Raw genomic sequence first — 13,424 nt, forward strand, 5'->3', positions numbered from 1 at the left:
CATTTCATGTTCAAGCCCTGAAGCCCACTGAGGGTCGACCTTAAATGAATAAATCTTGCTCAAAAGCCTTCACACTTTACTGCATTATACATGTTTCTATTGAAGGTGAGACTGTTTATTGATTTTAGTGGACTACTGAAAAATCCTTGCTTTCTTCATGTTCTCATGTATGACGTTATAAAAGTATTCAGTGTGACAAATGTGCAAAATTAGAGGAAATCGGGAGGGGGCAAATACCTTTAACGTCATTGTACGCATCATAAAATATGTGGAAATAGTCATGACAATTTTCCAACCTTACTAAAACTAGACAAAGCATTTGGCATTTTTCATATTTCCTTTTTTTTTTAGCTTCCTTTTTTTGATGCTGAACACACTTCCTCACATCAGTAAGGTCACATCAATTATTTGATGTCTATCAAGCATTTTCTACAAGGGCTTTTGTAAAATTCCTTTTCACATTGACTCATCAGGCCTGAAAATAAATGTTGTTAAATGAACCTGTTCCAATTTCCCTTATGTCCCAAAATAACAGAAATAGTTATACATCAAAACTCATCTGGGATTTTATATGCCATGTGAATGGCATGTACTTTGACCCGTACAATACAGTAACTCATGCCCTCGTCACGAGGAAGTGTCACCTTTACGCACAAAAAAGTCCCAACCTGATTTTCTTTAACTGGTAAAGAAATTCAAAAAGTACATTCAAGGGCACATCATTGTACAGGGTGAATATTTCATCTGTAATTGTAAACAAGACTGAAAGTGAACAGGGCACTAAATTGAAGCATGCCAGTTTTGGGTAAGTGCACTTTTTTCTTTTTCTTTTTCTTTTTAATGAAGAAGCCTCTACGTGTAATTTCTTGCCTCTGCGCTTCATCCTGTCTCCGCAAGCTGACGCGTTTTTCATCACAGACTATACAACGGCTAATGAGAAGAAAAACAGCACAACGCGCCGTACAGGCTTGAGCGAGATGAATCCGAAAATGCCATTTAAACGTATTATGCGGAATCGCTATACAAGCGCCTTGCCACTTAAGGCGTACTATGGCGCTTTGCCTGCTGTCTTTCTGTGCTATGGAAAGGCAGTGCTATAACGGGCTGATATATTCGCCGACTCACAGCGGATTTTCGACATTAACGTTTCCCCCAGCTTATTGTTCTTATCTTCATCCGTTTCAGAGCACTAATATCCGATTCTTCGGATGTGAAAGATGAATCATCATGAAGGTAGACAGAAAGACGTCTCCGTTTGTCCGTATTGCTCTCACCGGCCAGTTTCTTGTGATATTCAGCATCTTTCCTCTTCAGCTGGTCACCGCCTTCCCACAGGCTTCCATAGGTAAAGGCTTTCTAATCTCAATGCAACGCACTTAGCTTTGGACTCAAAAAGTGCAAGCTGAAAACCTTATACAAGGAGTAATGCTAAAGTGGTGGTAATAATATCATGCATGGACAATACAGAGATTCTTTACATGCAAAGAAATGATTATAGTCGACTAAATGATTAGGCTTGCTTGTCTGCATCATATATTGCTCCTTAGTCATGCAGCGTTTCAGGTTCACCTTTGATCATGATACACCTATACGATATAGCAATTGTCTAAACAGTAAATACAGTGAAAGGCTATACAATAAAGCATTTGAAGAAACTATATATACTATAAACATGTATACAGTAAATCAGTTGTCTTGATGTGCCATTTTTCAGCAGAGCAGTTCTGTAGAGATCCGGGTGTCCCCGAGCATGGAAGCAGAACGCCAAGTTCTGGTGTTTTCTTTGAGAATGCTGTGGCCAGATTCTCTTGTTTCGGGGGATACAGACTAAAAGGAGTATCAAAGATCACCTGTGTTTTGTTTCATAATGGATCAATGGGATGGAGACCAAGCCTTAAACCAGTGTGCCTTCCTGAAGGTGAGTAAAGGCCAATTAAGTAAATAGAGTTAAAACTATAGTAATGATGATCATAATATCAATACTAAATTTGCTGTATGTAAGATTCAGCTTGGTTTAACCAGCTACCAGCTGCAATTTCTACTGTTCTGATTACTTAAATAAAGCAATACTTGTTGGTCTTTTATCTTCAGCAGTTCAGACAGTAATAAGACAGTTAGGCAACAATAAGACAGTTAGAATAATAATTTAATTAAATATATGTCTCTGATAACAATTGCACTCAAATTAAAAGTTAAAGGAAGTTTAAATTAAAGGATTAAAGGAAGTTTTTAATTTCTAGTTTCCAGATTCTTTTACTTAAAAGTACAAGGGCCAAGAGCCATTAATGACTTAAGCCAAAGTATTTCAGTGCTCATATTTTTTTATTTAGCCTCTTATAATTCTACCTATAACTACAAACAACAGTAGGACAGCGTTCATTTTAAATTCTGCTGTGCATATATAATATATAACATTGTAAAGATGTGTTTAATAATCAACACAACTATGTTTTCTTCATAGAATGTCTTCCTCCATATATTGAGGATGCTGTTGTAGCTAATAAGACCTACAGGCCAGGTGATAACCTTATTATCAGATGTTATGAGGGATTTCAAATCCGTTATCCTGACACAGAGAGCATGGAGTCAGTTTGCCAAGAGGATGGAACGTGGGACAATCAGCCCATCTGTCAAGGTATTATGTAATCTGACTGTAACTGTCTTACCAAAAGGGAGTCCTGTTTTCTACATTTAGGTATTTTGTGACCAGATACATATAGAAGAGAAAGCATGTAGATTTGTATTGTTGTATATTATGAAATATCTAGGAAAATATAATTTGCCTAACCTAGAAGATGTTTAGATGGAGACTTTAGATTAGTCATATTATGATGTATATCAAGCTCTCTTGGTCTTTGTTCTTGTTCCAGGCTGCCTGCGCCCTTTGATTCCTCCTCATAGTTACATGAACATCTCAGAGACACAGTTCTCCATGCCCATCGGGACAGTAGTACACTACCAATGTTTTCCAGGATACAAGTTGGAGGGTGCAGAATTACTGGAATGCATGTATAGCCTCATATGGTCGGATGTGCCACCCAGGTGCCTTGACGTTGAAGGTGACTGAAAAGCCACCATGCTGCTATATGTTAAACTAAACCATTATCTCAACATGTTCTAATAGAAGATTTTCATTATTTTATTACTTAATTATTTCGTCTGTATTGTAAATGTCACAGAAGCAATTTTAAGGTTGTTTAATAATATGTGCTGTATGGCCATATTTTCCATTATAAGTAAGACCCAGTCCAATATAAAGGACCTTGCCACTTATAATTATATTACTTACATTACTTATATTCTCCACGTACATCCACTTTACAGCATGTCCCTTACCTCCGATGGTGGAGCATGGAGATTACATATGCCATCCACAACCATGTAACCGCTATATTCATGGGACAGTGGTGGAGTTCTACTGTGATCCTGGCTATTCTCTAATGAATGACTACAAATACATCACCTGTCAATATGGGAAGTGGTTTCCTCAAATGCATATCTACTGTGTTCAAGATGGTAGGTCTTCTGAAATTCTTGAAAAAAAAATAATATCAGGATTTTCAAATTAATGACTCTTCTAAAAAAAAAAAAACATATCCCTTGTGCTCAAAGTAATAAAACAATACATTTAAAACGTTAACCTAATGTTTGTAACTGTAATGTCATTTTTGTATGGGGTTCTCAGTTCATGTCTGAGATCTTTCTCATAGGCTAATGGATAGGACTCAGTTCCTAAAACTGAAAAGGTGCTCGGGATGAGTAGAAAATGTTACAGGAAATAGGACATCTAGGAACGTAAGTGAGCGTCAATCATGTGTAAAGACGATTCGCTTGTATTTATTTCCACAGAGACTTCATGGCCTGGCTTTCAGGAATCTTTACTGCATGCATGGAAACCAGTGGCATTCACTACCTCAAGTGTGCTGTTAGCCCTGTTTCTAGTCATCATAGCAAAGATGTCTCACTGCAAATGCAAGAGCAATCAGAATTCAAGGTACATCATTTACATAATACATGTATTTGTTGAGGCTTATGTAAGGCACAAAACACAATGGGGCACATTGTTATAGGAAATGAAGCTTATAGCATGGCTTATAGCAATTGATATTGAAAATTAATTTAGACTAAAACTGATTTGAATATTTAACATGGTATAAGTAAAAGTAATGAATACAATCTTTTCCAAGTGAAGAACAAGAAGATGCCAGGGGCCCAAACGTCATAATAGTGGATGGTGTCGCCATTCCTCTACCTTCCTACGAGGAGGCAGTGAGAGGTTCATGCTACCAGCCTCCACATGTGCTTCCCTCTTCTGATCCAGAACCCACACAGAACTCAGTAGAGCACGACCCTCCTTCATATCCAGGACCCACAGAAAGTCAGCATGATGCTCCATTGGACACTGGAGATTCTGAGACATGTGACAGCATTTCAGAGCCATCAGAGTGTCTACAAGCTATGCATCCATCTTCATCACATGATGTTGGGTTGAGCAACGTATCTGAGAAGACCAATGCGATCACGTCCATGGAGGAAACTGCTTCCACAAGTCCCAGCATAGATATTGCTGATGGTAAGTAGGCTTGTCAAAAGATTGTCAATGATTTATAATATATTGGAGCCTGAGGGAATGCAATTATTTACTGATAACTGTTAAATGTTCTTTGACTCCTTTGTCTAGAAATTCCTCTTGTGGATGGTGGTGAAGAAGACTTCTGATAACATACAATTTTAGATTTTCTCACTGCTGTATTTAGATCAGCACTTTCAATACTGCATATTGGTTTAACATAGATAACATTCAATACATTAGCAAGGCAATAAAGGCAATAATAACATTATATGTTTAGTTCCTTTGGCTTGGGCCATGGGGAAAAACTATGCATTTGTAGTTAAACCAGTTTGTTTCAGTATAAAATTCACATTGTTGGTCAAATACAGCAGTTACCAAAGGAGAGATCTCATTTTAAAATCTAATTTAAATCAGTCAACTGTCTGGCTAGACTTCACAAGATACATAACAGGAGACCATGAAGTATACTGCTTTGAGGTAAATTAAAAATCTGTAAATTCTATTTCAGAGATGACATTGAATTAAATAACCTTATTTCAAATGTATTCAAAACAGATGATTTCATTAATGTTTGCTGCTTACAAGTAAAAATATATAAAAATTAAACACAATCTTTCTTAAATCTTTTTGTAATTTGTTTCTTTTGTTTCAGCAAGTCTACAATACATTCAGCTAACCAATTAGCAGGTATTCTAATTAACACGTTTATCCATGTTTTAGGTGCATCAATGATTTTATGAATTTAAGTGCATCAATGATTGCTAATTCTGCTACTATAAAAGTGTAGACATGACTCTGTGGCATTTTTCTACCTGAAAGAATCATGTCATTCTTAACTATTTTTCTATTTTTTTTTTTTTATTTCTTGGGAACATCTATAACTTTAGCATAAATACTGTACTTCTCTGTTGTGCACCAGTAACACACACCAGATGTTCCACTTACCATAGTTGAATGATTAGTTAACTAAGTAATACCAAACTATTTGCTGAGAAACAAAGTGTGGAGGAGACCTGCATTCGGGAAGGACCATTCACCAGTGTAATAACATTTAATTTAAAGAAATTATGCTCTCGGAACTGGCTTACAGGAGCAAGGTCATTAAAAGAGCCAAATATTAATTTAGCAAGAGAATCATAGCTACCAAACTGAAATACTAGGACTGGAAGATAATTTTCCAGCTAGATGGGTTACCAGATCATTACAAACTACAATCCAAAACCCACTAATGTCCCTTATTTTCAAGTCCCTTACTTTCAAACTTGCTGAAAACTTTCTGAAAAACTTCCTAAAGTATTAAGAAACAGGATTTTTACTCCAGGCCCAGGATTTACAACAGGTGGGTTGTCATCCCATTTGTCACCTAAATATTCACCACTGACAGTTCTTGGCTGAACATATATAAATATTTTATGATTAAAGGCAGAAGCTTATTTTCAGGAAACAGAAGCCTAAAGAAAGAGGCAGCATGCACTGACTATAGGCAGCATGCACTGTGACCTTTTACCAGTTTCCTGAAACCAGAAGCTGTCTCCTGTCTAAACAACTGTCAAAATTACAGATTGTTTGACTTAAACTCTGTTGTCACAAAATGATTATATACATTAAATCAAAATGACAGTCAATGATCTCCAGAACTGCATACAAGACTAACAGGTCTGTAGATGATGCTATTAATATGGCTCTGCTCTATATTCTTCAGCATCTAAACAATCTTCACTAATATTCCCACATTCAATGTTCCTCTCGACACTTGATCCATTCATTTCCATACTAATAGAAAATGTCATTGTGGCTGACCACATTCGGTATCTTCCTTTCCTCAGGACTGGTGCTCAACTGTCCCATGTGCTCTAGTCACTCTACTCTAATAATGCTTCTAACAGTGAATTACTCACACTTTTCTAATTTCCTGATGACTCAACTGGTGACATCAAATGGTAATTATCCTGTGATCTAAAAAGACGTCAGTCATTTTGTGTAGTAACCAACACCTAGAGATGAATATACAGAAAACTATGGATATTGTAAATGATTAGTTGTTTAAGGCACACCCCACTCTTTCCTCTGGGAATTCATGGCTCTGTAGTTAGCCCCTGAGCCTCAGATATTCCTAGTGACACTCACCAAGCAGGATCTCATTTTTCTGTGGGAGGAAAAAAAAAAAACATACCATAGTTGATAAGAATGCTAAACAGCACATGCTGGGACATTTGCGTTGTCACAAGCACTGCTGGATCAATTCTAATCAGCCATCAAAAAATCAGCCATCATATCGTCCATCTGTATCTGTAACAGCTCTACATCTGCTCACTCCAAGCAGAAACAACAACGTAGATATGGAGAGAAAATACTTTAATGCACCAGCTCCACTCTACTCATAGACCTGTACTCCTCTAGAATAAGGAAAAGAGAAGGAAAAATAAGACAACGTCTCTCACTCAGCCCAGTCCCACTTCAAGCAGTTCCCCTTTCAGAGGAGACTGAACCTGAGAGCCTTAAGCACTTGTTCCACATTCTGTAATCCTCTTGAACAAGGGCCATTCCTACATCCCACCTCTGTAACCTGACTTGACATTTACAGTAGCACTTGCATTTTACAGCTCACTGCACACCAATTATTTATCACCATTGCTGATATTTACTGTACTGTCTATTACTGTATGTAAATTATTGCGCATTGATAGTGTACATTGTGTGCATTGATTTCAGATTGTATACTGCCATACACATGTAATGTGCATTTGAACATGTTTAATTCAGACAACAGCATAACTCTCTCTTACACACACCCCAAAAAATGTTAAGATGTGTGTCTGAACACATCCATGTAAATTCAGATCAGTCACACTTCCCTTCACCTCTCAGCCTTATAAATGTTAAGTTTGCATTTACGAACCACACATTGAACCGTCAACCTTTAAAACATACTAGGAGTTTGAAATCATGTATGTATGGTTTACAACTATTAGATTTAGACATATTGTTTCCTTAAAGCTCAACTGATTATAATAGAATTTTTTTGTCTACACTGTGGGAGTAATAGCTTTTAGGCCCAGACAAAAAAGATCCCCATTACATATATTATAAGCAAATAATGAACTACAAATATAACAATGTCAAATCTAATTAACATATCCATCAACCAATGTCCCAAGATACATACTTAAACAACTAATGTGTATTTGTTTCATCTTTCAATAACTTTCGTCATTTACTTCCCAGGCTATTGACTGTAGGACACACACACACGCACGCACGCACGTAAATAAATTAATTTATAATAATTGCAATAGTGCCACCCAGTGGACATTTGTTTATCTCCGGCCCCAGAAAAACAGCAGAAAGGGAAACCTGGATTTGCACTATTTATACAAACATGCTTCCTATTGACTGATTTTAGATTTAGATTTCTTCTGTGTAGATCTTAAAAATCGGTTGTTGGGTCAGTTGAGGTCTGAAATGTTTCTTACAAAAAGAAAAAAACCCTACCATTAAAACCTGTTTGTACCCTACAAGCTTTAACAGCTTCACATTGTGTGATATTATGAACCGAAAAAATATTTTTCCACACGTTAGAACCTGTTTAGGTCACAGAGTCACTAGACATCTTTGAAATATTGCATGTTTTGCTTCATGGTGTGCAAAATATTTATTGAGATAAGGAAGGCTGTAAAAACTTAATAACCCCCACTGGCTTAAGAGACAGAGAAATGCATGCCAAAAGGCTACAGTTCATTACAACAGTAACAACCTAATTGCACATATTTTATAAGCTTCCTGTAGACAGCTTTCCCTCTAGGACAGTGAACAGATTGCACAGGATACACTCCTGTTATTTCTGAGATAAAGGGAAAGGCACGGAAAATCTTGTATAACATACCAAAATATTATTGCTTTAAAGGTGACCCATGTAATGGTATAATTTCACACAGCAGTCTATCTGCCAGAAAGTGCATTTAATCAGTCCAAATAAGTCTAAATAAGTCCAAAAAATAATAATAAACTTCCCAGTTCATTGAGGAGAGCTCAACTGATTAGATCAACTGTATAGCACTATGGGTTGTGCTATAAAAAAATATTTAGTCATATGATTTCAGCAAAGAAATACAAGAGCTCTATTTGCTAAACAGATTAAATTTATGCAGAGAGTCTGCAAGTCTAGTCAGGTTTTCACAGCTTGGAGACTCCCTTTGGTATTTATCTCTTTGTTATTCATTCATTTCCTCCTGCTTTGCCTCTTGGGATTTGCAGTGACATGACATAATGACATAACTGTAATACACACATTCACACGCATACATGCACATTTGTGTAGAATGAGTCCCTGTGATAAGATATAGATGAGATGAATTTTATATAGACAATATTAATAGTATACACCGTTCACATTAAATTTACAATTAGTCTTTGTCTATTATTAAATCACAGTAAAGTGCACAAATTCTGTTTTATTAGCAGCACATCAACATCAAAAGTAATAATATTTTTAGTATCTTATTTTGACATTCATCTACAATTTTAGAATTTGGAGATGTATTGGCCTGCGTAATATCTCCTATATTTAATATTATAACCATAAAGAACTATGCATTACAACAAGTGTCAGGCAAAAACTAATTATAGCTAAATGGCTAATTGTCAAGCTAATAAAGGATAATGATGTTTTTAAACGATGCTTTCATTTTAACATATTAAGGCACATCTCTGTACATCTGCACACATACATTATACACTAAAAGTAGTGTTGTTTGTAAGCAGTAATGACCAATGTAAATTTAGATATTACATCAAAATGAATTATATAATTGTTCTAATTTTAGCTTTATGTTTGATTTATTGTGTCATTTCTCAGTAAGTAATTCTGTATATGGGATCACCAACATGGAGGATCCCAGTTTTCTTGACTGTGTAGTATTGTCCAAGTATTGGTGCAGTTTTCTGTGCAGGGTCAGTTAGCCGATAACTAGGGACATAAGACAAGATAAACTAACATAAGATAAAATAAAATTAGATGGTTATTAGATGGTTAAATTAAAGGTGAGATGAAAAAAAAAAAAACAACCATTAAAAATGGTAAATTAGAAGAACAGGCTAGGTTTAGATATAGGTTTATACATCATGCACTTATTGTGTATGCATTGTGATTGGAGAGTTTACGTACGTTCTGAGAGTGTCCAGTGGCTCTTTTCTAGTGAATATTCCAGTTTCAGGATCAACTGTGGTGAAAACACACCTGCACAGTAAAAAAACACCAAACAGAGTAAACGTTATCACAAACAGCAATAACGTTATCACAAAACATGCTGCTAAGTATGGAAGAACCGATCAGAAATGAACCTAGAATAAAGACAAAGCACTTCTGCAGGTCACTGTGTGTAACGGTGATCTGATAAATGCTGTAAATGTACTAAATAAAGCTCACAGGACAAAGAATGGCTACAGTATTGAACACAGAAGCATATGTATTACTTATAAAATGGTCTTTGCTCATTCACTCATTTGCTCAGTCATCTCAGTTAATGCTTTATCCTGGTCAGGGTTACTTCAGTTAAAAACCATTTTGTGAAAAAGATTCATTTAAAAATACTGTTTGTGGGTAACTGCAAATTTATTATGGCATTATGGCATTTAACTATGGCATGTTAAGAAAAATATAGTCCTGCATATATATATTTGAGTATATAACATGTATGAGTACCTTCCACAGCCCATCACTCTCTGCAACTCCACTTGCCCAATCTGTACATGGTCCCATGAGTCCTATATATAAAAAGCAAATGATTAGTAAAGCCGGATTAATACAGTCTCGTTTGTACAGTACATGTTTTTCATAAGTGTAAAGGATGTGGGGATGTGGTAGCCTAGTGCTTAAGGTGTTGGGCTACCAATCAGAAGGTTGTGAGTTTGATTCCTATGTCCACCAAGCTGCCACTGCTGGGCCCCTGAGCAAGGCCCTTAACCCTCAATTGCTCAGTTGTATAAAAATGAGATAAAATGTAAGTCGCTCTGGATAAGGGCATCTGCTAAATGCTGTAAATATAAATGTAAATCTGACCTCAGGAAATCCTAAAGCTGATAATCTTGGAATAAGAAATACAATATTCTCTTATAACATAATACTGAAAATCTATAACAGTAACCATTTTTTAGTTTAAATGAAAGTAATGGCTTCATACCTCGCTGAAAGGCTCACAGTTGCTGACAACAATGCTGGGCCGGAACTGACAAACAGTGATGCCAGAATCTAGTCTGCCGTTCAAATCGTTCAGAGAGGCCTCTGACATCAGCATGATAGGAGCAGCATCTGGATAAGCCACCTAGGCATCCGCAACTCAAATAAAGGTAACCAGCACCACAGCTCATATAATCAATAAAGTAGGAATAAATAAAGCCATAAATAAATATTTCATTACTCACAAAATGAGACTTGATTTTCAAACAAACTTAAATCAATTACATACAGAGCTTTTTAAAAAGGTTTGTTAAAATATATATGTGTAATGGTTTAAAAATACAAAAATAAAATACATTTAAAGAGTTAAAATATTACCGTACAGTATATACTGTATTAAATATACTGAGCAAAACAGTGACACTGGTCATTTAGAATCATAATAATAGGCTCAAGACAGTATCTATGATTAAAGATTTGCCATCTCCAAATTATACATTTCTAAACCAAACCTTTTCATCATTGGGAAAGCCTTTCTCTGGAGGTGTTCGGGCTTTTAACTGGGGTTCAAAGTGCACCAAGCGCATGGTCTGGTCTGCTGCCAGATATCGAGTGAGCCAGTTAGAAACCTCATCCCCACAGTCTCTGCCTTCGGTATCTGAACTAAACACCCTACAAGTAGGAAGTTCATTGTTCTGTAATTGACTGGTTCATCATTAACAGGAAAACACTCGTATAAACACACAAGATTTCTTAATAATGAACAACCATTTACGACTAAACCCACATTCAGTGAATAAAGTTACATTTCTGTTTACTCTTGAATACTGAAAATGTGTCAATTATAACAGTAAATAAAATACTTTTAATTTACTACATCTACAATTCTAGCTACCTGCATTTAAAGATGGGATTGTTGGGCTGATGAAGGGGAAACTTGAGCTCCTCCATCTCTGGAGCATTGAGACAAACCTGGCCTCCATCACAAGTCATAGACACAAGAACCAAGCGAGGCTGCTGTCTCCCTGTCACCATGTGGCCATCTTCAGTAATGACCAGCCAGTGACTGCAAGGACACATACAGGATGACAAAAAGTTGACACAATGCATCAACAAATCCACACAAGTTTTGATTGTGTATAATGTTTTATTTATACAATACGTTTGCTCAGTTTTAATAAGTCTGGAAGAAATTCTGGAAAATATATGAAAACATCTGTAATATGGAGGAATTTACTACTCTTATCATTTGGATGTGTTTGCTGCACCATATACCATGCCCCTCAGAATTTCTGGAAGGTTTTTTCTCTGAAAAATATATGCTGCAAAAATAAACAATATTTTAAATAAATACAAATTCTCATTATTTAACAACTTCAGTCCTTTGCTACACTGGTTTAACAATGTCCTGTCTCCCTGTGGTATAAATATGTACACCTGCAAAATACCTGGGAGTTTGTTAGTATATGCATGATTACATTGGCAGCACCAAGTGTACTGCAAACATGCCTTCTTTCTACAGATTGGTGTGCGTGTGTAATGTGTTTACATATCCACAGTTTTGATCATGCTATTGTTTATTTATACACAACTGTGGTTCCAATATGCATAAAACAGCTATATATTTTTATAAGCAAGCCAAGATTTCCAGGCAATGTGAGTTTCATGATGAAATTCAATGTGAACTTAGTGCAACATACACTACCATTGTGATGTGACAAACTGAACAGTGACAAAAAATAAGAATTCACGTTGTTAAGTTTTGCATGCTCTCGAACTTTTTATCTTCCAGCTGCAAAATACAAAACCGTAAAATAAAGGTGGACTGAAACAGTGGGACAGTGAACACCAGTTCCATGTGTTTATTTTGCTTCTCCATGTTAATTACTCCATGCTTCTCAGGATACATCACAGTAGCTCAAAAACACCGTATTAGAGAGCAGCTAATTCTTTCAGACTCAATAATACTATTTTTTTACCAAGCACATTAATTAATCTAACAGGAATGCAGTTTATACGTAAATAAAGCTTGTGTTGCAAAACTTTGTGTTGCAATTTACTTCCTACGTCCATAGATCTGGAGATTAGATATGTCCAATAATAATTTTATTAGAAAGTTAAACGATTGGAAGAAAACTACATCTGTTTAAATGAGTGTATTTTGCACTTTTTGCCTTTGGTTACAGCAGATGCGCGACCATTTTAAACTGTTGCCATAAATCTCACCGATCACGAAGATCTCCGCTTTTAAGGCCCATTCTCAGGCACTCGGCTGCAGGGACACACACCGCTTTTCCAGACTTCATGGGGTGAAGCAGCAGCTGTGAAACAACTCCAACATCAGTTAACTTTTTCTGCCTGCGCGTGTATTTGTAGCCGAGCGCGAGTCCGAGCAAAGCCACGGCTGCCCCTGACACGCAAAACGCCACTTTCCTGTTCTGGGCAAATAATTTAACCAGAAAATCCATCTTCAGGCTTTGAATTAAGCGACAAACACGAGCAATTACACAGAATTGTAGAAATAGCGTAGCAGTGCGCGTGAGTTAAACACAGAGCAGCCAATGAAAATCTTCACACGCTGAACTCGGCCTACTTTTAAAGGCGCAGGAATTTATTATAAGGAAAAACTTATAGTATAGAAAAAAGATTAAAAATAGACGAAATCGCAAGCACTGT

General features: G+C 36.4%; 2 protein-coding genes across 3 annotated transcripts; one reads left to right on the plus strand and one right to left on the minus strand.

Annotated features, from left to right (window-relative positions):
* Positions 1–597: 597 nt before the first annotated feature.
* susd4 (sushi domain containing 4) lies at positions 598–5,195 on the plus strand. 2 transcript variants are annotated; one of them, XM_060879818.1, is made up of 9 exons: positions 598–805; positions 1,186–1,345; positions 1,718–1,918; positions 2,462–2,635; positions 2,871–3,059; positions 3,325–3,516; positions 3,850–3,994; positions 4,188–4,573; positions 4,682–5,195. In XM_060879818.1, the coding sequence occupies exons 2-9, from the start codon at positions 1,228–1,230 to the stop codon at positions 4,717–4,719; spliced, it is 1,443 nt and encodes a 480-aa protein (XP_060735801.1). In that variant the 5' UTR covers positions 598–805; positions 1,186–1,227; the 3' UTR covers positions 4,720–5,195. The 2 variants fall into 2 exon arrangements, with proteins under 2 accessions (XP_060735801.1, XP_060735800.1); XM_060879817.1 differs by having other exon boundaries at positions 601–805; positions 1,715–1,918.
* A 3,814-nt stretch (positions 5,196–9,009) lies between these two features.
* On the minus strand, positions 9,010–13,286 carry marc1 (mitochondrial amidoxime reducing component 1). The gene is made up of 7 exons (XM_060879820.1): positions 12,975–13,286; positions 11,644–11,814; positions 11,261–11,420; positions 10,753–10,893; positions 10,275–10,336; positions 9,738–9,809; positions 9,010–9,539 (listed from the first exon to the last, which is right to left on the minus strand). The coding sequence occupies exons 1-7, from the start codon at positions 13,214–13,216 to the stop codon at positions 9,425–9,427; spliced, it is 963 nt and encodes a 320-aa protein (XP_060735803.1). The 5' UTR covers positions 13,217–13,286; the 3' UTR covers positions 9,010–9,424.
* Between the last annotated feature and the right edge of the window lie 138 nt (positions 13,287–13,424).

Source organism: Tachysurus vachellii, chromosome 10 (genome assembly GCF_030014155.1).
Source record: "Tachysurus vachellii isolate PV-2020 chromosome 10, HZAU_Pvac_v1, whole genome shotgun sequence".
Lineage (NCBI taxonomy): Eukaryota > Metazoa > Chordata > Actinopteri > Siluriformes > Bagridae > Tachysurus > Tachysurus vachellii.